Consider the following 23,626-nt stretch of genomic DNA (forward strand, 5'->3'; position numbering starts at 1 on the left):
CCGGCCAGCCGTGCAGAGGGAAAGCGGCTGCTGTCGGTCTGCCAGCTGGGCTGCAAAATCCTGCCAGCGGGGGAGCAGGCAAGCGGCAAGGGCCCTTAAGGGCTTTCAGGCTTTTGCTGCCACAGTCCTGGGCCCTGGCAGCTGTCTGGGACTTGGGCCCTGTGTCTCACCAGAAATGTGCCCCCCCGCTTAGGAGTTCAGGCTCCCTGGCTCATTTGGGCCTGGCTGTAACTAACCAGGCCGCAGCCAAGAGAGCTAATGCAAGTTGCTTGCCTCAGAGGCTATGGTGGCCCATCTGCTGGGGGCCAGAATGAACTGCAGCCAGGGGGCCCCTGAGGCAGCAGAATGGGGGGGCAGCGGGTCAGAGTTCAACTGCTACGAGCAGCGCCCCCTAGGGCAGACAGGCGCCTGTGTCCCATTCCCATCCCCCACCAGACGGGCGCCCCCTAGAGGAGAAAGGCTCCGTGCTCTATTCCCCACCCCTCTGAGCCACCCTTGCTTAGCTGGCCCCGCTCTGAATGGACCCAGGGTCACTTCGCCCAGACCCTGAGCCCCTGGTTGTTGAGTGCGGGGCAGGGGGGTCATGGAAGCACCCCATGACCTCCCCCATCCCATAAAGGGGCGACCAAGCCTCCACCACTGCCGCTCTGCAGAGCCACCAAAGCCAGCCGCAAGCGGGGACATGGCCCGGCTCCCCGTGCGGGAAGTGGGGTGATGGGGACTAGCTCAGCCCCTCGGAAGGGGGCAGCGACTGCGGCGGGATGGAGTCGGCTGCTGGGAGGTAGGGGCAGGTTTGGGGGAGGGGGCAGGAAGGGGACAGGGAAGAGTTTGCTGTGGGTCGCGGGGGAGGGGACCTGGGGGGATGAATGCTGGGTGGGGGTGGAGATGGGGATGGGTGAGCGGTGAGGACTGTTGTTGGGGGTCAGAAAGGCAGGGGTGAGGGGCTGAGCTGGACGGCGGAGTGCCGGGACACACGCAGGACTCGGAACTCGCCGGCTCCACCTTAAGCGGCCGGGGGAAGGGAGGTTGCGGGCAGCGGCGCCTCCTTAAGCCGCGCGAGGGGCTGCGGGTCCCGGGCGGCGGCGCGTGCGGCGGGGAGGGAGGGGCTCGCGCTGCCTGCCCGGGACCAGCCCGCGCGCCACCGACTCCAGCTGCAGCCGCGGCAGCGCCCGGGGAGCCCGGCCGGGGGATCGCGCCCGGGGAAGGAGGAGCGACTCCGCGCGGGCAGGGGGCGGCGCGCCGAGCCGAGCCGGTGCAGCGGGGAGCGCCAGCGGCGCCGGGACCGTGCAGCCGCCCGCAGAAGGCCCGCCGAAGGAGCCGGTGCAGCGGGCGCAGCCCCCGGGGGAGGGGAGGCAGCGAGGCGGTAGCGGCCCCGGCCGGGCGAACGAGGAGGCGGCGGCATGGCCGGGCCCCCGCCGCCCCCGCCGGGGCAGGAGGCGCCCCGCTATCAGGAGTGGATCCTGGACACCATCGACTCGCTGCGCTCCCGCAAGGCGCGGCCGGACCTGGAGCGCATCTGCCGCATGGTGCGGCGGAGACACGGGCCGGAGCCCGAGCGCACCCGGGCCGAGCTGGAGAAGCTGATCCAGCAGCGGGCGGTGCTGCGAGTCAGCTACAAAGGCAGCATCTCCTACCGCAACGCCGCCCGCGTCCAGCCGCCCCGCCGGGGGGCCCCGGCACCGGCCCCGGCCCAGCGCCCCGGGGGCGCCTCCCGCCCGCACCGCGCCTCCCCGCCCGGAGCGCCCCCCGCCGCGCCCCGCTCCCCGCGGGCACCGGCCCCCGCCGCGCCCCGCTCCCACCGGGCAGCGCCCCGCGCCGAGCCGCCGCCACCTCCTCGTAGGACCGGCCGGGAGCGGCCGCCGCCCCCTGCGCCCCCGGCCCCAGAAGAGGAGGCCCCGGAGCGCAGCTCCCCGGTCAGCCTGCGGGAGATCGTGCGCTACCTGGGCGGGGATGGGAGCGCGGCCGGGGGCGGCCGGGTGACCCGCGGCCGAGTCCAGGGGCTGTTGGAGGAGGAAGTGGCCCGCGGGAGGCTGGAAAGGACCCGCTTCGGCAGCATCGCCCTGGCCCGGGCGGAAAGGGGACCCCAGGGACGCGCCCCCCACGTCAGGGCGCACCGGGGCAAGGTGAGCGCGGGGGAGGGCCGGTGGCAGGAGTGTCGGGGTGGGGGTGAGCGGCGCCCCGGCGCCTGGAGGGACGGGCAGGAGTGGGAGGATGAGCGGTGACTCGGGGAGAGGGGCAGTGGCGGGGGTGGGGAAGGCTTGGGGCAGGTGGCACGTGAGTACCAGGGTGGGGCAAGGGGGTGCGGTGCCCCGGCCCCGGAGCGGGAGGGGCAGTGTCTGGGGGCGGGGGGAGTGAGCCGTGCCCTGGTGGAGGGAAGGGCAATGTCTGGGAAGGGCGGGGCTGTGTCGGGGGGGGGGAGTGAGCTGTGCTCTGTCCCCTGTGGGGGGAGGGGCAGTTAGCAGAGGGCAGTGCCCTGGGCCCCAGGGGAGGTTCAGCTCAGAAAAGGGTTGACTTAGGGGGTGCTTGGGTTAGGACCTGAGTGTGGGGTGGAAAGGGCTGCCCAAGAAGGTGATGGCTGGAGGGGAGGTCAGCATCTGGGAGGAGGGTATATAGGAAGGGGCTGTACATGGAGTAAAGCGATTGGGGTTTGCTTGGGGTTTGCTTGGGGCAGGGCTGCCAGGGAGTTAGGGGTCAGGCATTGCTCTGGTGCTTGTTTCCAGGGAAGGTGCCAGTGGCCAGGCCCTGGGGCTGCCTCTTTCGCTCCTGTATGTGCCTGGGGAGTCACAGGATATGCAAGGTGTCAAGAGGCAGGAATGCCTGGGGTGCCATGGGGCATCTGGGGTGGGAGGGACCATGGGCAGTGCCAGTCAAAGGAGCTTAGAATGAAAGTGGCCATGGGAATCGAGTTGGGTAAGGTCCAGGATTGTTCCAATTTAGGGTGTGAGCGCTGCCATAGTTTCTGATCTGCTGAGGCCTCCTGTCCCTGCAAGGTCCCGGGCGATGATGCCTGCCCTGGCTGTGATGCGTTGGTCTGGACAGTCTGTGTGATGGATGGGTCTGTTCAAACAGTGCTACGCTCACAGCAAAGCATCCAAGAACAACCAACCTGCAAGCAGCTTCCCGGCAACCGTTCGTGGGCGCTGGGCCCCAGCCCTGCCGGACAGCCCCCTGGCAACCAATGCTGGGCCCAGCACAGCCTTATGATAAGAACAGCTTTCCTGGGTCAGCCCAGTGGTCCATCTAGCCCAGTAACCTGTCTTGCAGCAGTGACTGTGACCAGAGGGAACGAACAGGACAGGGCAATTAGTGAGTGATTCACCCCTTGTCATCCAGTCCCAACTTCTGGCAGTCAGAGGCTTAGGGACACCCAGAGCATGGGGCTGCCTCCCTGACCATCTTGGCTAATAGCCATTGCAGGATCTATCCTCTGTGAACGTATCTCATTCTTTTCTGAGCCCAGTTCCACTTCTGGCCACCACAACATTCCCTGGCCACGAGTTCCACAGGCTGGCTGTGTGTTGTGTGAAGAAGAACTTCTTTGGGTTTGTTTTAAACCTGCTGCTTGTTAATTTCATTGGGTGACCCCTGGTTCTTGTGTTATGTGAAAGGGTCAATAATACTTCTGAATTCACTTTCTCCACACCACTCCTGATTGTATAGACCTCTATCATATACCCCTCCCCCTTAGTCTCTTTTCTAAACTGAACGGTCCCAGGTGTTTTAATCTGTCATACAGAAGCTGTTTCATCCCCCTAATCATTTTTGATGCTCTTCTCCAATGCTAATTTGTCTTTTTTGAGATGGGGCATGCCATATTCTGCATAAACTGCATGCCGTATTCAAGGTGTGGTCTCACCATGGATTCATATAGTGGCATTGTGATATTTCCTCTCTTACTGTCTTTCCCTTTGCAAATGGTTCCTAACATGCTGTTAGTTTTTGATGGCCGTGCACACTGCGTGGATGTTTTCAGAGAATTATTCACGATGACTCCCAAGATCTTTCTTGAGTGGTAACAGCTAATTTAGACCCCATCATTTTGTACATATAATTGGAATTATGTTTTGCAATGTGCGTTACTTTGCATTTATCAACATTGAATTTCATCTGCCATTTTGTTGCCCAATCACCCAGTTTTGTGGGATCCCTTTGTAACTCTTCGCAGTCCGCTTTGGACTAAACTACCTTGAGTAATTTTGTATCATCTGCAAACTTTGCCACCTCACTGTTTGTCCCTTTTTCAGATAATTTCGGAATATGTTGAACAGAATGGGTCCCAGTACAGATCCCTGGGGGACCCCACTATTTACCACTCTCCATGGTGAAAACTGACCATCTGATCCTATCCTTTGCTTCCCATCTTTTAACAATCCAGGACCCCTGACGCAGGCCTGCTGGGCAACCCTACAATCTCTGCCTGTGTTTTGGGGGTGGCTGTGTTCTCTTTATGAAGTGCCCAGCACAGTTCTAACTGGGACCTTTGGGCACTAACATAATATAACTATAATGAGAGCACTCTGCATGGGCCTGGCTGGCAGCCCGGCAATAACAAACCAGGCATCTCTGGCATGGCTTCCTCAGGTAGGCAGTCTGCTGGGGGGAGGCCTCTGATGAAAGGAGAGCCAGATCTTGCTGAAGAACTTGGACTTTCACTCTGTTTTTGCTGCGGTGATTGTAGAAGAACAAAGGGGGAGGTATATTTTCTATTTCTACTTTTTTTTTTTTTAAACCATTTTTGTTCCATTTAAAAGCAGAAGGGTGCGGGGGTGTAATATCTTCTAAATCCTAATGAGCTATTTTAACAGGCTCTGTTAAAACTAAATTGGGAGCTCCTGGTTTTGCTTCAGACATTTTTTTTGTTTGAGTTAGATTAGCACCTAGATGCCCCAGCTGAAATGGGCGGGGGGCGTGGGCCCCTTCAGGCTGGGTGCAGCAGGGGCCCCCATCTGAGATTAGGGACCCACCATTGTGCGGAGTGCTGCACAGGCATATGGCGAGAGAGAGAGAGACAGTTCCTGCCCCAGAGAATTTATAAGGTAGACTGACAAAGGAAGGATTATCCCTGTTTTACAGCTGGGGAAACTGAGGCAGAGGGCAGGGCAGTGACTTGCCCAAGGTCACCCGGCAGGCCAGTTTCAGAGTTGGGAATAGAGCCAGGTCTCCTGACTTCTAGGCTGGTGCTACATACATTGGACCATGCTGCTTCTGACCCATTTCTACGCCCAAAGCTCATGTTAATTTAAGGTGACCAGATGTCCTGTTTTTAAAGGGACAGTCCCGTTTTTTGGGACTTTTTCTTATATGGGCACCTACTACCCCCCACCCTGTCCCGATTTTTCACAGTTGCTATCTGGTCACCCTTTGTTTACAACAAACTCTTCCCCAGTCCAGTGCTGCCACAGTCAAAGTGGTCCTGGTGCTTCTAGGAATGGGTCCAGCTGGTCATGTGCCCAGTAGTCTGCTCCGGCAGAGGGGTCTCCGTGGCAGCTGGCGCTCTCCAGGAGGAAGTCTCTTCTGATGAGGTAGTTTGGTAGCCCAGCAGCTTGCTGTTTGAGGATCAATTTTTATGCTGTGACCAACTCGCTGTGGTTAGATGTACCCTAAGAGTCGCCTAACACTAGAGCAGGCAGAGTGCTGGAGAAGGGAGTATGGGGACTGGAATAGTGGGGGTGGAGGGCTGCGGGTTGGGATCAAGGGGCACCACCAGAACTGGGATGGGGACCCAGATTTGGACTAGCAGGGGGCTCCAGGCAGAGTTGAGGGGCATTGGCAGAGCTGATGTGGGCGTGGAGCCCAGGGCTGGGTTAGCAGGCGGTCCTGAGTCAGAAAAAGTGGCTAGATGGGGCCCAATGGTGGGTAAAACCAGGAGCCCCAGCCTTGCCCAGAAGATGCCTTGTCCTGGGGTCTCTAACTCTGGATTCTTGGTGCCCGCAGAAGGCCGGGGAGGAGCCATCGGAGGAGAAGGGGGAGGAGGAAGAGGAGGATGACGAGGCCTCCACCATGTCGGAGGGCTCCGAGGCTCCGGACTACGAGGGGGCGGGCGCCGGGGCTGGGTTGGAGAGTGACGGCAAAGCAGCCCCCGCCGAGCAGAGCCAGATGAACGGGGACTGTAAGGACAGCAGGCGTGGTGGGAAGGACTGTCCCGCGGGGGGTGGCCACACCAGGGACTTGCACCCCCCGGAGGAGCACTCCCCGGACAAAGGCTCCGAGCGCCCCCACCGTGAAGGCAGCGAGAGGTGTCATGCCAAGGCCTGCTCCCCTGGGGAAAGTGCCTGCCAGCAGTTCGGGATGGGCAAGAAGGAAGGGGGCTCCTACGGGCAGCCAGACAGAGCAGGTATCAGAGTGGGGAGACTCCAGGGGCTGAAATTTCTCTTAGAGAAAGGGGGTAAGGGGAAACCAAGGGTCTTTGGGCGGAGAGGGGGGAAGGGTGAGGCTGATGAGGTGCAGTGGCTGAGATCACCTGTGAAATGAGTTTGGCAGGTCTCAGCCTTGGGGATGTTGTGAAATTCCGCTGTGCTGGCTGTGTCTGCGTTTGGGGACAGCTCTGGAACTGGAATATCCAGGGGGCTGCAAGACAGGATTGAGGGGCATCGGAAGAGCTGTGGGAAGGGGGAGCCCAGGGCTGGGATAGTAGAGGCTTGTGGGTCAGCATCGAGGAGCATCAGCAGAACTTTAGGGGCGGGAGGAAAACCAGGACTATGGGACAAGATTGAGGGGCATCAGTCGAGCTGGAGGACATCAGGGGAGTGCGGGAGGCTGGTTTCCTCATGTTCCACGGGGAGGTAAAAGCCCTGTCTATGATTGTGCTGTGCTTGACATCTCTCTCTCGTTCTCTCCTGCTTGCAGTCTCTCCAGCTGTCGCGGGTGCGGACCCCCCTGTGCCCTTGTCCCCCGGGCGTCCAGGTGTCCAGGCAGCAGACGGGACACCGTTCAGCTGCGTGTAAGTCCTGCACTCGTTGACTTCTTGCCTGCCCGTCCCCCTTGCTGCCACCAGGAGGATCTCCCTCTGCCCAGCATCGGGGCTGATATTTAATCTGTGAGCCCCGTGTGAGCAAGTCAGGCTCTAAAATGTCCCCTATCCCCCTGGTTATCAACCCGCTCTCTCCACCCTCATCCCCGGCGGCTAGGTCCTTAAATCTCCACATGTGACATGTTTCCCTGCTGCTTCCCCCAGCGACTCCCGGCTGCACCAGTGTCCCACCCCAATGGGAGCCTCCAGGGCCTGCCACCACCATGGCTTGGGCAAGGCCCTCCATGCTCTGGCAGCTCCCCCATTCCCTTCCTGCCTCCATTAATCCTTGGCTGTCTGGAGACCCCTGTTGCAGAGAGGGACTGGCTCCCAGCCCCACCCCTCGAGATGTCATGGGACTCCCCCCGGTGTGGGAGGGGATGGGGCAGGGGAGTTCAGACCTGGTGATGAAGGCAGGGTGGGGGCTGTGTCTGCCTGGGAGATGAGGGTTGTGGCCGGGACCCTGATGGCTCTGTTCCCCTTTCCCCCGCCCAGCTCGGTGAAGAAGGAGAAGCCCTCGGACCCCGTGGATTGGACAGTGATGGACGTGGTGGATTATTTCACAGAGGCTGGATTTGCAGAGCAGGCATTGGCCTTTCAGGAGCAGGTCAGTGCAGGGCTGATGGATCCCTCCTGAAAGTGTGGGGGGAGGGGCTTGAGGCCCCACCCCCCCATGGCCCTGCCCCTTTTCCTGAGGACCTGCCCCACAGCCAAGCCAGAAGCTGGAGCTGGGCAGCGGGGCCTGGGCCCCTCCACCTGGAGGTGGGAGGCCCTGAGAGCAGCCCCCAGCCCTTGTCCCAGGGCAGGTTGAGGGTCTGCTGCTCCCCACAGCTGCTCGTACGGCTCTTACCCTCACCTGGCTCTGGTACAGGCCTGGCCTGGGGGTGGGGCCTCGGGGGCTGAAGAGCTGCAGCTGGGCCTTGATAACAGCTGCCTGGGCACGGACCCTCCATTTGCCCTGGGCAGGGGGCTTAAGGGGTGGGGACATGGGTCGGGTGCTTGGGGGGCCCCCCCCCACTCCAGGCAGGTGGAGGGTCTGCGGTTCCCTAGGCTCCCGGGGCCGCTTTTACCTGGCTGGGCTCCCGCTTCTGGCTTGGTAGGGGGGCCGGGCCTGTGGTGAAAAGTGGATGGGCCTTGACCCCTCCCATTCTGGTGCCTCTGGGTCAGTGCTCAGGGGTGGGGGCAGCTGCCAGCTCAGAGGCAGGGAGCATTGTGTGGCGAGAACCAGTCTCCTAGAGGAGAAGGGTCCCATTCCCCAGCCTTGTTAACCCTTCCTCTGTCGCCCCTTGCAGGAGATCGACGGGAAGTCCCTGCTGCTCATGCAGCGCACAGACGTCCTGACCGGGCTGTCCATCCGCCTGGGCCCCGCGCTGAAGATCTACGAGTACCACATCAAGGTGCTGCAGCAGAGCCACTTCGAGGAGGACGAGGTGGATTCCTTTCTGGGCTGAGCAGGGAGACGGGGGGGTCGCAGCTGGGGCCAAGCGGGACTGTGCCAGCAGCCACCGCCTCCTGCTGGTCCCCTCCCTGCCTGCTGCACCCCTTCCCTGGCTGTCTCGGGAATCAGCCCTCCCAGCATCCCTCTATCTCCATGGAAACGGATGATGGCGGGGTGTCAATCAGCCTGGGGCTTTTGGTGCAGGGGGGAAGAGAGCCAGGAAAGGACCCTGGCTTCCTAGCAGCATCCTCCCTCCTCTCGTAATTAACCCCCAAGTGGCTGGGGAGGGGTAGAAAACCTGCGGTGGGGAGGGAGTGAAGGCGTAGGATTCGGAGGAGGGGTTTACAGGGGTGTTTTTTGGGGGGAGGGGGGAATTGGTGCCCAGCACTGCCCCCTTGCTCCTCCAATGTGTGTTTATTCCCTTGGTTAGTCTCACATCGTAGCATTGTTGGCCATTTCAAGCTGGGGGCAGGTGGGAGAGTTGGATTTTTCGCTCATTTCATGCCCAGGAGATGTCTGAGGACTTTGGTGGGGGCCTCTTTTAGCTCTCCTCCCCCCTCCCCCCCCCGACTCAGGACATGGCACTCTGGTTTGATCTCCCCTCACCCCCAACATCTGGTCTCCCTGCTGTCTGGATGGGGTGGAGCAGGGATTTTTTGGGGTGGGTGGGGCACTGGGGGGTGCCCTGCATCAGGGGAAGGTTTTAACAGGGGATCCTTTTTATTCTCTGGTTGGGCAGGGGGGTAAAATTTGTTTTTGTTTTGTTTTTTTACATATCAATGGTTGCTACCCAGTCGCTTTTTAATATCGCACCCTCTCCTCCCCCCCACCTTCCTTTTTTTAAAATAAAAATATATATCTTAAAAACAAGAGAAACACCAATCAGTTAATATTTCAGGACCCTTTCAGGATGGGAGGGGGAGGGCAGAGCTTAGGACAGCCGAGAGATGAGTCGTGTCTAAAGAGAGGTGTTTTTGGGAGGGGGCTGGGAATCAGGACTTCTGGATGCTGTGCCTGGCTCTGGAATGAGAATATGGGCTAGCGGTTGGTTTTGTGGGAGTCAGGGCTCCTGGGTTCTGTCCCCAGTTCTGGGAGGGGAGGGGAATCTAGTGAAATTATTCCCACTTTAGAGAGGGGATGATCAGTGGCAGAACTGGGGTTAGAACCCAGGAATCCTGACTTCCAGCTGTCCCCCTCCCCACTTGAATGACTACCCCAGGGGAGGCCGGTTTCCTGTGCTTTGGCACCTCCCCCTGCCCCCCCCCTTTGGGGAAGCTGGTTGTTAAGGAAGGAATGCTGGCTTCCTGTTAGCCCAGTACCCAGAGGATGGAGGTGTTTCCTCTTGTGCTGACCCCGTCCCAGGTAAGAGCTTGGGGGCAAAGGGTTTGAATCTCAACTCACCTGGCTTTGCTCGTGGGGCGCAGAGGGAGTGGGCTGGGAAACCCCTTGGAGCCAGGGCCCTTCCTTTCCCCATACCCCTGAGGGCTACTTTGGCTTCCCCAACCAGTGCCTGATTGTTGGAGGTGCTCTCTCCTCTTCTTGCTGGGGCTCAGTAGGGGGCACTCTCCCTTGGCAGTCAGTGTTGGCCCCAGTATCACACCAGGGGATGCTTTGCTGCAGGGAGGGAGCTCAACAGAGGGTGCTACTCCACCCAGTCAGTGCTCACCCCAATAGACAAAGGCAAGTCATTCTTCCCATTGTATAGGTGGGGAAACTGAGGCCCAGTGCGTTACAGTGACTGTCCCAAGGTCCCAGGTGGAATCTAGCAGAGTTGGGAATTGAACCCTGCTCTCCACAGGCCCCCTTGTGTGTCTGATTCCACTTGGCTCTGCCTAGCCCAAAGGGCAGGCGGAGCAGGGGAGAGTTGATCCCTGTGGCTGTGGGAAGAGGGGCCATGGAGCAATGGTGGCTGCTGGGTACAGCAGCCTCTATCTGCTGAGCTGTGGCTGTCCCCTGGGGGAGATGGTGGCCAGGTGATTCTCTCTCCCCAGTGAAGAGGGGAGTAAGGTTGTGCCTCTTCAGCTGCCCCCTATGGCAGCTACCTGCTGGTGGGAACATAGAAATCGCCAGCCAGGGCCTCTGCTCCACCAAGCCCCGTATCCCTGTTGTGGGAGCACCCACCACCTACTACCGAGGAAGGTGGAAGGACCCGGTGGATCTCATTCTGGGTTCTGGGGGAAGAGTGGTTGAAATGAGGTATAATATCCCTGCCAGAGGAGAATTTACAATTCTGTAAACATCCAAGTCAGGGCTTGTTGACCCTCGTTCCATGGAGGAGGAGGACAGGACTAGTGGGAGGAGACTTAAAGAGCAAGAAAGCAAAACTCTGCAGCAGAAGGGATCTAGGCCCAGATCCTCACAGGTGCCTAACTCCCCTTGATTGCAATGACTTCCTGTTGATTTCAAAGGGAGCTAGCTGCCTAAATTCCTCTGGCCATCCAATTTATCCAACAATATCAGCTAGGAAACAATAATCCTTAGCTCTCCTGTAGCACCCTTTCAATATCCCTACTTTATAGCTGGGGGCATTGAGGCACAGAGCAAGGACAGGACATGCCTGAGGTCACTTTGCAGAAGTGGAACTAGAATCCAGGTCTGATGCCCTGTCTAGTGCTTTGTCCCTGGGAAAAGACTTGGAGATCTTTAGCTGTTTTGGCAAGGCTTGTGCTGCCCCCTTTAAAAAAAAAAAAAAAAAAAAAAAAAAAAAGTGCCCAACTTAAGATGCTCCTGGGGGCCTTGCTTAGTGAGGGGATGCTCATACTTTCTGAAACCAGACCCTCCCCTCCCCCACCCCCTCTGCTGCCTCTTTAATGTTGATTAAATCCCCATGCCAGCTGTGGGCCACACAAATCACCTATGCAACAAGAAAGAGATGGGAGATCATCTCTGCTCTTGGGAGTGGGGGGAAATGGAAGAGCCAGTGCAGGTTTGGGAAGCATCAAAGGTTGAAAATTTTATTACAGCTTTGAAGGACTTTGCTTAGGGCCACCCTCCCTCCATCTCCTCCCTAAATTCTAGGTGGGGTTGTGGCTGTATTGTATTCACCATAAACAAGGAGGGTTAGGAGATTCTTTGGGAATTAAGGGGTCATCAATCTACAGAGCAGCAGCCCTGCTCTAGTGCAATTCTACAAACCCAGGGGGTTCCCATTCAGCAGAGTGGGACTCCAGGGACACAGGGGGTTAGAACAGGATTCTAAGGCTATGGGGGGGGAGGTCAGGTTGCTGCAGCTCAGCTGGCAGGGGCTGTGACCCTCGGTGAGTTGCAGCAGCCCAGCTAGTGCAGGTGTATTTAGCTTCTAAGCTAGCTTGAGAGAAAGCTTAGCATCAGTGTGGACAGTTCTCTGAAAACATCAGCTCACTGCAGCAGTGGTCAGAAAGGTTGTTAGGACCTGACAGGACAAGGACAGAAAATCCCACAAGCCTATGCTGTAAACCCATGGGCATCCCCCCCAGTCGCTTGAGCACTGTGTGCAGTTCCAGTTGCCCCATCTCAAAAGGATCTAGGGAAACTGAAAAAGGTTCACAGAAGGGCAACAAGGATGATCGGGGTTGGGAATGGCTTCTACGCAAGGGGAGACTAAAGCAATTTGAGCTTAGAGATGGGTAAGGAGGGGGTATGATAGAGACCTAAAATCATGACTGGCAGAAGAGTGTTACTTCTCCTTTTCTACAATATAAAAGTGTGGGGGGAAGGGGTCAGCTGATGAGATTAATAAGAAGCAGGTTTAATACAAAGACAAGGAATGTAAAATAACTGTCTCAGAAGGAGTTCTTGGGCAAGGGATCAAAGAAAGCCACCACTGTAGGATGTATTAGCAGGTGTGCTGTAAACAAAACACAAGAATTCTTCTGTGCTGATTAGGCCTCAACTGGACTAGTGTGTCCAGTTCTGGGCACCACCTTTCAGGAAAGATGTGGACAAAAAGGAGAAAGTCCAGAGAAGAGCAACAAAAATAATTGAAGGTCTAGAAAACATGACCCATGAGGGAAGACTGAAAACACTGGGTTTGTTTAGTCTGGAGAAGAGAAGACTGAGTGGAAACATAATAGTTTATGTACATAAAAGGTTGTTACAAGGAGGTGGGTGAAGAATTGTTCTTAACTGCTGAGAATAGGATAAGCAGCTTAAATTGCAGCAAGGGCAGTTTAGGTTGGACAGTAGGAAGAACTTCCTGTCAGGGTGGTTAAGCCCCAGAATAAATTGCCATGGGGAGTTGTGGAATCTTCATCATTGAAGGATTTTAAGAAGCAGTACGACAATCAGGGATGGTAGAGTTATTACTTAGTCCTGCTCTGGATGCAGGGGACTGCACTAGATGACCAATTGAGGTCCATTCCAGTTCTGTGAAGTCTTTTTTCCTCACACAATTAACCTGTGGAACTTATTGCCAGGGTGATAGTCCAAAGTATAACTGAGTTCAAGAAGAACTAGATTAGTTCATGGAGAATAGGGCCAGCACTGGCTCTTGGCCAGGGATGCAACCCTCTGCTTGCACGGATGTTAAACCTCTGCCTGCCAGCAGCCAAAGCCAATGTCAAATCACCTTTGCCCTGCTCTGTACACTTTCCCTGAGGCTCGCTCTCCAGCAGTGGCTAGTCCCAGGCTAGTGGTTGAGATGGACCATCAGGCTGACAGCTTCAGCTTAAGACCCTCATGTGTCAGTAAAGTGGGAAACAATACCACCTTGCAGAGGTTGTGACACATGCTTGGATACCATCAGGCCAGGGGTAGCATCAGTTTACTAGGGCATAGGAGGACCATATCAAGGCAATAGGACTGTGTGTTGGCCTAGACCAGTTATGCTGTCCTGGGAAAACAGGAAGGGGCTGGTACTTGAAAGGCCAGAGGACCAAGAGCGATTACAAGAAGCATTTTCCATATGCCCAGCCCTAGCCTCAGGCCTTCCCTGCCTCAAGACAGCACTTAGACAAAGAGGATTATTTGATGGAGACTAATAGCCGGTTATTACTAAAGGCTGCTGCTTGTTTGCTAAGTCTCAACTTCCTCTGGTTGAGTTCAGGCCCAACCTTTCAGTAACATGGTGTAAGATGGTTCCCAAGGAGGTGGATTATCCCATCACTGCACCTTCCTTAGGCACCTGTGAGTAGGAGGTAGTTCTTGGGTCAAGCATGGCTCCTGTTTTCACCTTGGTCATGTAAAATCATCTACTGTAGCTCCTATTGGCCTCTGATGAAGACAGTGATCTAGCTGGAGCCTGCTACCTTCTCAGAGAAGCTTCAATGGTGCATACAACCCATGCATCTTCCGCACCTGCTCAGAGCACAGGTTCAAGAGCTCTGGAAGCAGAGAGGCAATAGAGCCTGCAAATCAGGACACTGCCTTCTGGTGCAAGCTTCATCCAGTCTTTTCCCCTCTCTGTGCCTCAGTTTCTCCTCCCACCCTTTTTAGGGTGTAAGCTTTGAGCTGAGGCTGGGTGCTTCATTTAGGCCATCCCTATGGGGCTCCCTCTCAATGAGGGCCTGGTGGGGTGATTGGACTTGGTGAACCAAGGTTTAAAACTCATATTACCAACCGGTGGCACAGAGATCCCCTTTTCCACTCTCCCTCCCACTCCATCCTAGGTGACTAAGGAAGAGCCCAACACCAGAGCATTTAATTCATCTTTATTAAAAACCTAAAGAGTCTCTTAAAAAAAAAAAAAAAGCCATTGCTGTTGTTTAAATGAGTTTCCTGTTCACAGTTTGTCATGTTAAAATGAAACCAGCAGGACACACACTTCATCAAAAAGATCACTTGCTCCACTACAGCTAGATTCTCTACAGTTCACAATGACACCGTTACACACATTAGCAGGCTATTCCTCCAGGGGTGGTAGGCTAAAGAACCATGTCCCTCTCCCCAAGATGCAGCCTAACCAGATGGATGCCCATTGACTGGGAATGGCTGAAGAACTGGGCTCCTCTTTGCCCAGTGCTTTCCCCTTTGAGATCCAAGTGTTTGAGAACACAGGCCTATCCCTTGAAGATGGCAAAGTCCAGCTGGCTGGAGGGTCAGGAGGCTGCACAGAGTTGCATGGCTGGCTTGACATCTGGCTCCTCTAAACTTCAGTAGTGAGCCATGGCTAGGCCATGGCAAGAAGCCTGCTGCCACCTCTCCATGGACTGAAGACATCCAGCAGACTTGGGGTTCCTCCAGCAAGGAGCTTCCCAGTGGAACTTTATGGAAGATGATCAGAGTTTGGTGCCATCCATGGCTTACCTGAGAACTTCTGTGGGCATGAAGAGACGAGACCCTTGCTCTGCTGAAGAGCACCAGTGAGGTCCCCGCCACAGCATCCAGCCCAATGCCTCCCCTGGAGCAGAGGAGCACAGTAGAGGGAAGCGGTGCTGAGCTGTTATGGTGGAGATGGCACCATGGTGCCTTCCTCTCTGCCACCAGTAGTCAGGAGGCTGGACCTGGGCAGAGGCTTCTTGTAACCCAGCCTGCCCATAGACACAAGGGGCAAGCAGCTAGGGACGACTGGGGTGCAGGGCTGCCACAAAACACACCCCCTTGCCAGAGGCTTGGCCCCTGCAGGAGAGGAATTCCCAGCCCCCCTCCAAGCCTCTCCACCCCACTCTGCCCATGAACTTCCCCAACCCCCTGCACTCAGCCCCGACCTGAGGACCCAAGCCTTCATTCCACCCCCCACCCATCCACCAGCAGGGCTCTTTCAGCTACTGGAGTTGCGGCTGGGCAGTGGCAGTCAGAGACAGCAGATCTGTGCATAAAGGCTACACCCACAGCAGCAAAAAGCAAAACAACTCCACACCCCCACAATGCAACAGCAGGATCATCAGCCAACGCCTCTGCTCTCTTCCAACACAGCAAGCAAATCATGTCAGAAACTACCCCCATGCATGCAGCACAGCCCCCCCGCCCCCATCCATGAGCCCAGCTCAGAGCATGGGGGTGGGGTGGGAAGAGAATTAGAGAACATTCATTGAAGAGTTAGGTCCAGCTTTAAGGCCATGTCATTCTTCCTCCCCTCATCCTGCCACAGGCTAGTCAGATCATGAACTCAACTGACCCACCACAACTCTGGGAATGTCTTTGAGGGGAAAGAGTCCCTGGGCAAGGAAAGCTCCACCCCCCATGGCTTCGATTCTTCCAGCTACACCATGGGTGGTTGGCACCGTTCTCCTGAAGGAATGAGGCCTCCTCTAGCAGCAGGTGGGAAGGAGGTGAAGAGATGGGTTTGGCTGTTTGAGAACTGGCTGGGAACTGCCAACCCCTCTTCCAGCCTCTGCCGAAGAACCTGTAGATTTTAAATCCATTATTGAGGCCACCAGGGCTAACAAACTAAAAGGGTCTCTTGTGGGACCAGACTCAGGAGGTATGTGGGGGGCAGGGGCTCTTGTAGGATCACCCCACCTTAGGAAGGGGCTTGCAAAAAAGTTTTGCCCATCCTGCTGTTAACCCTTCACCTGCAGACTCTGGGAGCTCCATGGAGCTGGGGAGAGGGGACAAGATCAGAACTCAGACATTTGAAACTGAAGTCAAGGACTCGGGGGAAGCAGCTAAGTCTCATCCCAGCACAAGTTCTTCCAGTGGCTGCCTCCGCCAGGTTACGTAGCCTCAACTTGGGAAGCCACTTGCTCCACTGTGGGCCAAGAGGTAGAAGGAAAGTTCTGCAGGGTTGGATCAGAAGCACTGGCCAACCCACCACACATGGTCCCCCAGAAAAGCCAAGGAAAGGAGAAGAGCAGGTCACAGCAGGGATCTAAGCCACAACAGGCAGAGTCTTCAACCAGAGGAGGTGTGGGGAGGAGCAGGTGAAGCCAGTGTGGGTGGGGGAAGTCAGTGGAAGGTCTCCACCTCCACCACCGTCCAGTCGCCCTGGGGAGACGAGACATCCTCAGGGGAGAAGCTGGTGACTGAGGTGATGCTGGCCCGAGACTCATCCAATGGTGACAGCAGGTCTGTCCACTTGCCGAGCTCCACCTCATTCATGACAGGGGCCCCTCTTCCCCCCACTGGCATCTCCCCAGTGGTGGAGAAGAGCAGAGTTCGGCTGATCAGCTGCTGCATGACAGTTGCTTGGAGGCTTCCCAGGTGCAGGGGGGCCTTGTCACGGGGAGCAGCGGGCAGGAGCTGGCAGCTCCCATCCTCCTCCTCTTCCGGCACCTGCCCAGGGGTCTCTGCGCCTCCTTCCACCTCGTAGATGGTGGAGAGGATTTCAGGGGGGCAGGGCCCCCAGGAGAAGGGCCCCAGGCCAGCCCCACTCTCACCTACAACAGGGCACAGGAGCACGGGTTGGAGAGAACAGCCCATGGGGAGGGGTGTCAAGATGGACGAAGGAAAGACAGGGGGCACCAACAGGACAGACTGGCACAGGCACACACAGACAGGCAGGGAGGGAGGAGAATCCAGGCAATATCCAGGGTTAGCCCATTCGATACCACCCCACCCAGGCAAGATGCCCAAAGCAACTTCAACTAGGAATTGGCTCCTGCTTCCCTGCCTATGTCTAGATCTTTGGAATGCCTCCATGGCAGCGATACCCAGGCTGCCAGCAGCTGCCCAGTAGGGAGACAAGGTCTTGTCAGTATCCTAAGCAGAGCAGTTAAGGAGAAGGCTAGTGGATCCTTCACTGCTTCCCCCCCACCCCCAGATGGTCTTTGCTGGGTGGAGCTATTGCTGCTGCAGCGAGTTGGCTGATGGATGCAACATTAACTTCATGTCTGGGTCCTGTACTGCAGCTAGGGACCCGGGGTTTAGCACCAAGGAGGACAGAGTCTGGCGGGAGATGCCTAGATTAGGTCCATCTCCTACCAGCCATGAAGCTTTCATTTAAGCACAATGTGCTGGGACCAACTTCGGCTGTTAAAGTTATCTAGTGTCTCCATGACAACCGCATCACTGAAGCTGGAGCATCTGGAGCTGCCCATAGAACTAGGCCTCAGGTCATGGCAGTGGCCTGTTTTTTCGGCTAGATCTGTCCAAGGGAAGGTACTACAGCATCAGGTGCTCTAGTTCTCAAAACTATGGTCTGTGGATCCAGGAAAGTTCCCTTGGAACAAAACATCCAGGAGGTGAGGGCTGGTGGAGTCTAGAAGAGTCCACCCACCACATGGTGGTCCAGGGAAGGCTTGAGATGCTCTCAGCCGCATGAAGAACTTCCAGGTGATAGCCAAACTATCTCCTGGAGAACTCATGGCAACAGAAGGACTATGGCTAAGGCCAGACGTTCTAGTCTACTGCTAGGCTACAAACCAAGCCGTTAGACATCAGCCATGATAGATGGCCACTTCCTAGCCTCCACGCCAAACCTACTTGGCCCTGCTTGCTGCAGCCAATCCCCTCCCCCGATCTCCCCTCTCCAGCCCAAGCTATGGTAAGAGTCCTGCACAAAAATACAAAGAACAGGCCAGGAGGTCAGATCCAGATAAGTGACTCTTTATTCAACGTACCGAAAGGCTAAAAAGTTTGGCCCCCAATCCTCCACCCAAAAATGGAAGAACATTAAAACACAGAAGTCTTCCCCCTAGGTGCCCATGATCCTGGGGGGAAAGCCTGATCTAGACACAGAAAAATGTAGGCTATGAACGAGGGACTGTATAGAGATGTCAGACCCTTCTGGCTAGGTGGGAGATACACCGGGAGAGGAAGAGGGCGGACACTGATGAGAGGGATTCCCTTCAATGGGGGGCACTATTGCACATGACTGAGTTAAGCTTTAAGGTACCGCGGCGATGGCACTTGGACACACATGGCAGGCTCCTCTATACGTTACCTGCCGCTGGGCCACGGGGAGCAGTGCCATAGGGCTGGGAGGTCGGTTCCTCCTCATCCACCGGGCCCATCTGTAGGGGGCGTTCCAGCTGGCAGCCGCAGCCCCAGTCCCCAGGGAGGGAGATTTTGCTGTGCTCTTCCACCTCAGGGAGGCTGGCCGGCTCGGAGCCCTTGGGGATCTGGTCTCTGGTGTTCTCGGTCGAGTGCTCTTCGCTCTCCAGGGAGGAGAGGCCAGGGCTCTTCCCGCAGCTGTCAGAGGAGTGGAGATGGAAGGTGGCATCAAAGGAGGTGGCCGAGTTGGTGGAGGCCGGCGTCCCGGTGCCGGCGTCACCCGAGCCCAGCTCCTCTGACTCCTCCAGGTACGGCTTGCCGGGCGGGGAGGCTGCCCGGCACACCAGGGGCTTGCCCGTGACAGGGAAATCGGGCTCCTTCAGGAGGTCTCCATCCAGCTCACCCTCATCCTCAGAGGACACGGTGGGCAGGTCACCTAGGAGCTTGTCCACTGGGAGGGTCTCTGCCTCATCGTCACCCTTGTCCATGTGGATCCCCAGGTCCTGCTCCCCCATCAGGTCCTCCAGGGGGCTGTGGGGGAAGGCCTGTTCTAGCTTCTCATCCGACTTGGACTCCACACCGGAGCTGCTGTCGTAATCCCGCAGCTCCTCCGGAGTGCTGGTCTCGCTGCTGCTCTTGCCAGCCAGGTCGGGGCCGCTCAGCGTGCTGGACCTGGAGGGGCCGTCCAAGAGCCGCTCCTCCGACTCGGCGCTACTGGATGACAGCTGCCCCAGGTGCGGGGGGCATTGGGCCAGCTCCTGGGGCAGCTCCATGCTCTTCAGGGGCAGGCTCTGAGGCTTGTGCATGGTCACCTCGGGGCCCAGTGGTGACCCCTGTTGGGCATGTGGCTCTGGGTCCTCCAGCACATCAGCCCCACCCTTCAGTGGGGGCTCCCCTTCTGCAGACCCCACCTTGGCAACGTCTCCAGGAGAACCTAGGCAGGCGTATCCCAGCTCGGCTTCCTCAGGGCTTCTCAAGGTGACTCCAGCCAGCTCAACAGGGAGAGACCCCCCAGCACCAGAGAGGGACATGCCAGGAGGAGAAGTAAGGCTGGGTTGGTCTTCAGGGCCCTTGCTGTCCTCACGGAGCTGTTCTGTGGGGGAAGCAGCCTCCCCTGGCTCATGCCCTGCACAGACAGGCTCTCCGCTGAGCCCCTCTATCCCCTGGGAAGCAGCTACTGCCTCTGTACTAGTCACTCCTTCAGCATCCAGATCCTCCATCTTCCCAGAGCCCCTGCGAGCGCCCTGGGTTCCTCTCTCCAGGGTAAGAGCATCCTGGGTCTCCTGTCCACGCCCTGGCAGGGTCAGAGAGAGAGACCCATCCCACTCCTCTCTCAGCTCCACGGCTCCTGGCTCTGCCACATCTTCCGGGCAGAGACCCTCCAGGCCAACCCAAGGCAGCGAGTCCGTCTCGTGTGTTGACCACTCTGCCTCTGGCTGGGCCGGCATCTCTTCCTCCCGCTCCCCCCCTTGCAGAGGCTCTGCCAGATGCTTTGGTGACATGCATGGAGGTTGCCATCCCCCTGTGCCACCCCAAGGGATCTCTTTGCTGAGGGGCAGCATCTGAGAGGCCCCAGCTGGGCAGGAGGAATTCAGTTGGGCTGGGGCCAGGCAGGTCACATCCTGAACCGCTCTTCCTTTGCCTTCCAGCCACAAGTCCAGGTGCTCAGCAGGCATCAGGGCTTCCTGGCAGGGCAATGGTTCCCCCTGGGCTGCTAGGCCAGTCTCACAGGGGTCTAGAAGCATAGCTGAAGTGTCCACCAGGCTCTGCTCTGCCTGGGGTGTGAACATCACATCAGGGAGCTCCGTGCCCGCTGGCTTTGGCCCCCAGGTGCCTGCTGTGGGCAGCATCTCCCTGGGAGGAGAGCCAACCCCTCGTGGTGGGGAGAAACCAGTCAGCTGCTGGTCTCCAGGACAGCTCTCTTGGTGGGACAGAGGATCAGCCATCACCAGCTCTGGGCCAGATGAGCCTCCTCCTTCCTGGGGTGCTCCACCTCCACCCATCCCTTCCAGGTCCCTGGCAGGTGTTTGCTCCACTCCCAGCACCTCCAGCCAATAGCTCTTGGGAGCATCCTTGTCCGCAGGGACCGGCTTGGGCAGCACTGGGCCCACCTCTGGCGTTAATCCTTGCTCATCCAAAGGCCTCACGCCGCCCTCAAGGGCTGCCCTTTCCATGCCAGGCAGGGCATCAGGAGAGGCCACAAGGACATTGGCAGCAGCTTCCTTGGCCTCTCCCTGCCCTGGGGAAAGCAGCTTTTTCCTGGGCACGGGCACTGGCTCCAGGTTGTAGCTAGCCTCTTTCTTAGGGGGCTTCTTGCCAGGGCTCCCAGCGATCAGTCTCTTCGGGGTGGAGGTCACCACTCTCTGTGGGGTGGCAGGACGGCTGCCCCCTGCCTTGGGAGAGGTCTTCGGCCCTGGGGGCCCTGGCTTCTCCAGGCCCTTGGGAGTGGCAGGGAGTGTGTGGCTCTTGGCCTTGGGCTCCGCCAGGAGCTTGGCTTTGGCAGTTTTGGCCGGGCCAGCAATTTTGTCGAGAGCAGGGTTTGAGCCAGCCAGCCGGGCCCTGGAGATGGGGGCGGCTCTGACGAGGTCTGTAAGGGACAAGAAAGAAGCCAGGTCTCAGGGCCAGGCTCTAGATTTATAGCCAATTGGAAGTGCCTTCTGGGGTAACAGGCCAGGCCAATAAAGGGTGCTGTGAGCTGCTGCAGCACCCTGGGAAAGCCACTGCGTCCCACTAAAGTGGCCCAATTACCTCCTCACTCCATGGGGCAAGGATAGAGCAAGCTTTAAGCCACCTTGGTGGTGTCCTAGTGATAGCCCTGCCCACAGAGTAACTGGGAGCAGCCACGGGGCTGCTCCAACTCATGTGCTACCTTAGGAAGTGAGAGAATATCCATAGCGCAGTGCACTCCAGCTGCATCCCTAATGCCCAGGACTGGGAGCTGAGCCCTGGGATTGGCTCCATGCTGGCTGGGGTCCCCATCCCCCCAGCATGGTGGGTCGGGGAGAGAGACTCTCAGAGGAGCTGAGCCCTGAGCAGCATGTAGGGGCACTGGGGTAACAAAGTGGGGTGTGGAGCTCATTCCTTGGACATCCCACCACTGGGTGAGTGAGCGGCAGCAGCATGCTGCCCTTTGCTACAGCTGTTGGGCCACCCCCACTCCTGTCCAGAGTCAGGGGCAGCCTGGTGTCCTAAGCAGGCAACAACCAACGAATACACCTCGCCCTTTGCCCCAGGCACCCTTCCCATGGGATCCAACCAGACACTGAATCTCAGGCGCTCTGGCTGCCCACACTGTGGAGTCACCGTAGGTTGCTGGTGTCAGATCTAAGCTGCCCACCAATGCTTAGTCGCGAGGCGCCTGTACCTTTCTTTGCAGAGGCGGCCGTGTTTTTCTGCTGCTGCGGTACTGCTGAGGCCTGGCCACCAGGTGGTGCCGTCTGCTTAGGTTTGGCCATGGCTGATTTGTTACTGGTCAGGGCTCTGGTGGAGGCCAGTGTGGTGTACTCCGTCCCTGGAACAGGGGGTCTGAAACCAGAACAGAGAGAGGTGAAGGGAGAGAGAAGCCACCACGTGTTTGTCTCATGCAGTCAATAGAGATGAGTCCATGTCACACCCTGAATACCTGGCTCTTCTCTACACTTCTCCCATGCAGAGCGCAAAGCCCTGTTCTCCCCACTCTACATATGGGGAAACTGAGGCACAGGGCAGGGCAGTGACTTGCCCAAGGTCACCCAGCAGGCCAATGGCAGAGCTAGGAATAGAACCCAGGTCGCCTCAGAGCCAGTCCTGTGCCCTGTCCACCAGAGGGACCAAGTGGTACAGCCCAGGGGATGCCATGGCAAACTCCCCCAGTGCACACACTGCTGCGCCACAAAGGGACTGCCTAGTACCAGTCTGCAGTGGTCTGAGACCGATGTTTAAGACCCTGACTGGGGGACTCTGCTCCCCAACTAGCTCGAGCAGGGGTTCCTGTCACTGTAGCATCTGTGCACCTCACCATCTTTACTGCTGTTACTCCAATGTACCCAGGAGGGGAAACTGAGGCAAAGGGGACAAAGTGGTTTGTTCGATCTCACACAGGGAGGCTGTGGTGGTGCTGGGAACTGAACCCAGTGTCTTGAGTCCCCAGCTTTTTAGTGGGACCCAGCGGCTTTCCCAGGGTGCTGCAGCAGCTCACAGCGCCCTCTATTGGCCTGGCCTGTTATCCCAGAGTTCTAGTCACTGGGCCGTCCTTTCCTTTCTGCACCGAGAGGCACTTGGCCACCTACCAAACAAATCCAAGCCATCCAGGCCCTTTGCCAGCCCAGCCCAGCAGCTTAGGGGATCTGAATGGAGGCCACGTTCTGCAAGTAGAGGCTCACCCTCTGGAGAGCTTTGACTGGTGCCCCTCCAACCCCCTTTGTCTCCCAGCTGCAAGCCTCCTCGGTAGGCAGGACACATTGCTGCTGCAGTGCCTTTGAACACAGGTGCTGAATCCATCGGTCTCAAGGTTATAGTAAAACCCCTTCCAAATCACAGCCGATTAGCCCCACCATATCCACACTGAAGGGCAGCTTGCCAGGGCTCCCCAGTGAGCCAGAACCCTGGCCTCCCCCCCCGTGCTGTGATCAGGGTTTTGTGAGAAAACGTGAAGAACATTTGAAGTCACATTCAAAGCAGACTTTCCCACTAACCTGCCGGGTGCGGTGCTGAGAACCCTCTAACCCCACTAGCACATTGAGGGAACAAAACCCACTAGCTGCTCAAGTGAAACTGACAAGCTTGACTCATCTCAGGAGAGTGAAATTGAACAGCCAGCACTTACAGCAATGGATGAGTGAGACTCACCTCTATCACATCTCCACTTTAATCCCAGATTAAGTGGCCCACCTGTGCACCAAAGCACCCCTTTGCACCAAAGCAAGAGTGCTACCAAACTAGAACAGCATCTGGTGTGCTTGGCAGTCCCAAACCTCTTGTTGGGAGTCTCATGGCGCTTCCCTCTGCCCTGACCCCCATCCCTAGCTCCACGAAGTTGAGACCCCCCTCATCAACCTCTTCCTGGGGCTGACCAAGATGGCCCTGAATCAGCCCAGGAGGAAGCTGGACAGGGACATGCACTGCAACTGTGGGGCCTATTTCCAGCCCCACTGGTATCCTGTCTCCAGGCAGAGTTCCTCTGAGCAGCAGGTGCTGGCCAGGATTCGCTGCTCAGAATCCCTGTCAGGTGCCCTCATTTTGACACCCACACCACTGCCCCCCACACACATCCTTGTTTTCACATGTTGTCCCAAGTCCTTGGCTGATGGGGTGGGGTGTTAGTTTTGGGTGGGCCTAGCCTCCACCCTTCCCAGAATTCAAACAGGCCAGTCCACATGGGAGCTGGGAACTGGGCACAGTGTTGGCTCAAG

At 57.5% G+C, this 23,626-nt stretch overlaps 2 protein-coding genes across 2 annotated transcripts in view; one reads left to right on the plus strand and one right to left on the minus strand.

Moving 5' to 3' along the window:
• The first annotated feature begins 1,078 nt into the window (after nucleotides 1–1,078).
• Nucleotides 1,079–9,293, plus strand: LOC119846040 (atherin-like). Its single transcript, XM_038379158.2, has 5 exons — nucleotides 1,079–2,123; nucleotides 5,935–6,334; nucleotides 6,847–6,940; nucleotides 7,505–7,616; nucleotides 8,302–9,293. The coding sequence occupies exons 1-5, from the start codon at nucleotides 1,401–1,403 to the stop codon at nucleotides 8,458–8,460; spliced, it is 1,488 nt and encodes a 495-aa protein (XP_038235086.1). The 5' UTR covers nucleotides 1,079–1,400; the 3' UTR covers nucleotides 8,461–9,293.
• Nucleotides 9,294–14,058: 4,765 nt separating this feature from the next.
• LOC119846149 (proline-rich protein 36-like) overlaps nucleotides 14,059–23,626 on the minus strand; it is a 43,271-nt gene continuing 33,703 nt past the window's right edge. The window contains exons 4-6 of the mRNA XM_038379407.2: nucleotides 21,601–21,761; nucleotides 18,187–20,823; nucleotides 14,059–16,681 (exon numbers count right to left, since the gene is read on the minus strand). Coding sequence (XP_038235335.1) covers nucleotides 16,251–16,681; nucleotides 18,187–20,823; nucleotides 21,601–21,761 — 3,229 coding nt within the window. The 3' untranslated portion in view covers nucleotides 14,059–16,250. The remainder of the gene's footprint in view (nucleotides 16,682–18,186; nucleotides 20,824–21,600; nucleotides 21,762–23,626) is intronic.

The sequence above is a fragment of the Dermochelys coriacea genome, chromosome 20 (genome assembly GCF_009764565.3).
Source record: "Dermochelys coriacea isolate rDerCor1 chromosome 20, rDerCor1.pri.v4, whole genome shotgun sequence".
NCBI lineage: Eukaryota > Metazoa > Chordata > Testudines > Dermochelyidae > Dermochelys > Dermochelys coriacea.

Excerpts from the sequence above, each read along its gene's own strand:
- LOC119846040 (XM_038379158.2), top strand. The coding sequence starts at position 1,401 with ATGGCCGGGCCCCCGCCGCCCCCGCCGGGGCAGGAGGCGCCCCGCTAT. Across the intron at positions 6,335-6,846 it reads CGGGCAGCCAGACAGAGCAG|TCTCTCCAGCTGTCGCGGGT; the intron begins GTATCAGAGTGG and ends TCCTGCTTGCAG. Across the intron at positions 7,617-8,301 it reads CATTGGCCTTTCAGGAGCAG|GAGATCGACGGGAAGTCCCT; the intron begins GTCAGTGCAGGG and ends CGCCCCTTGCAG.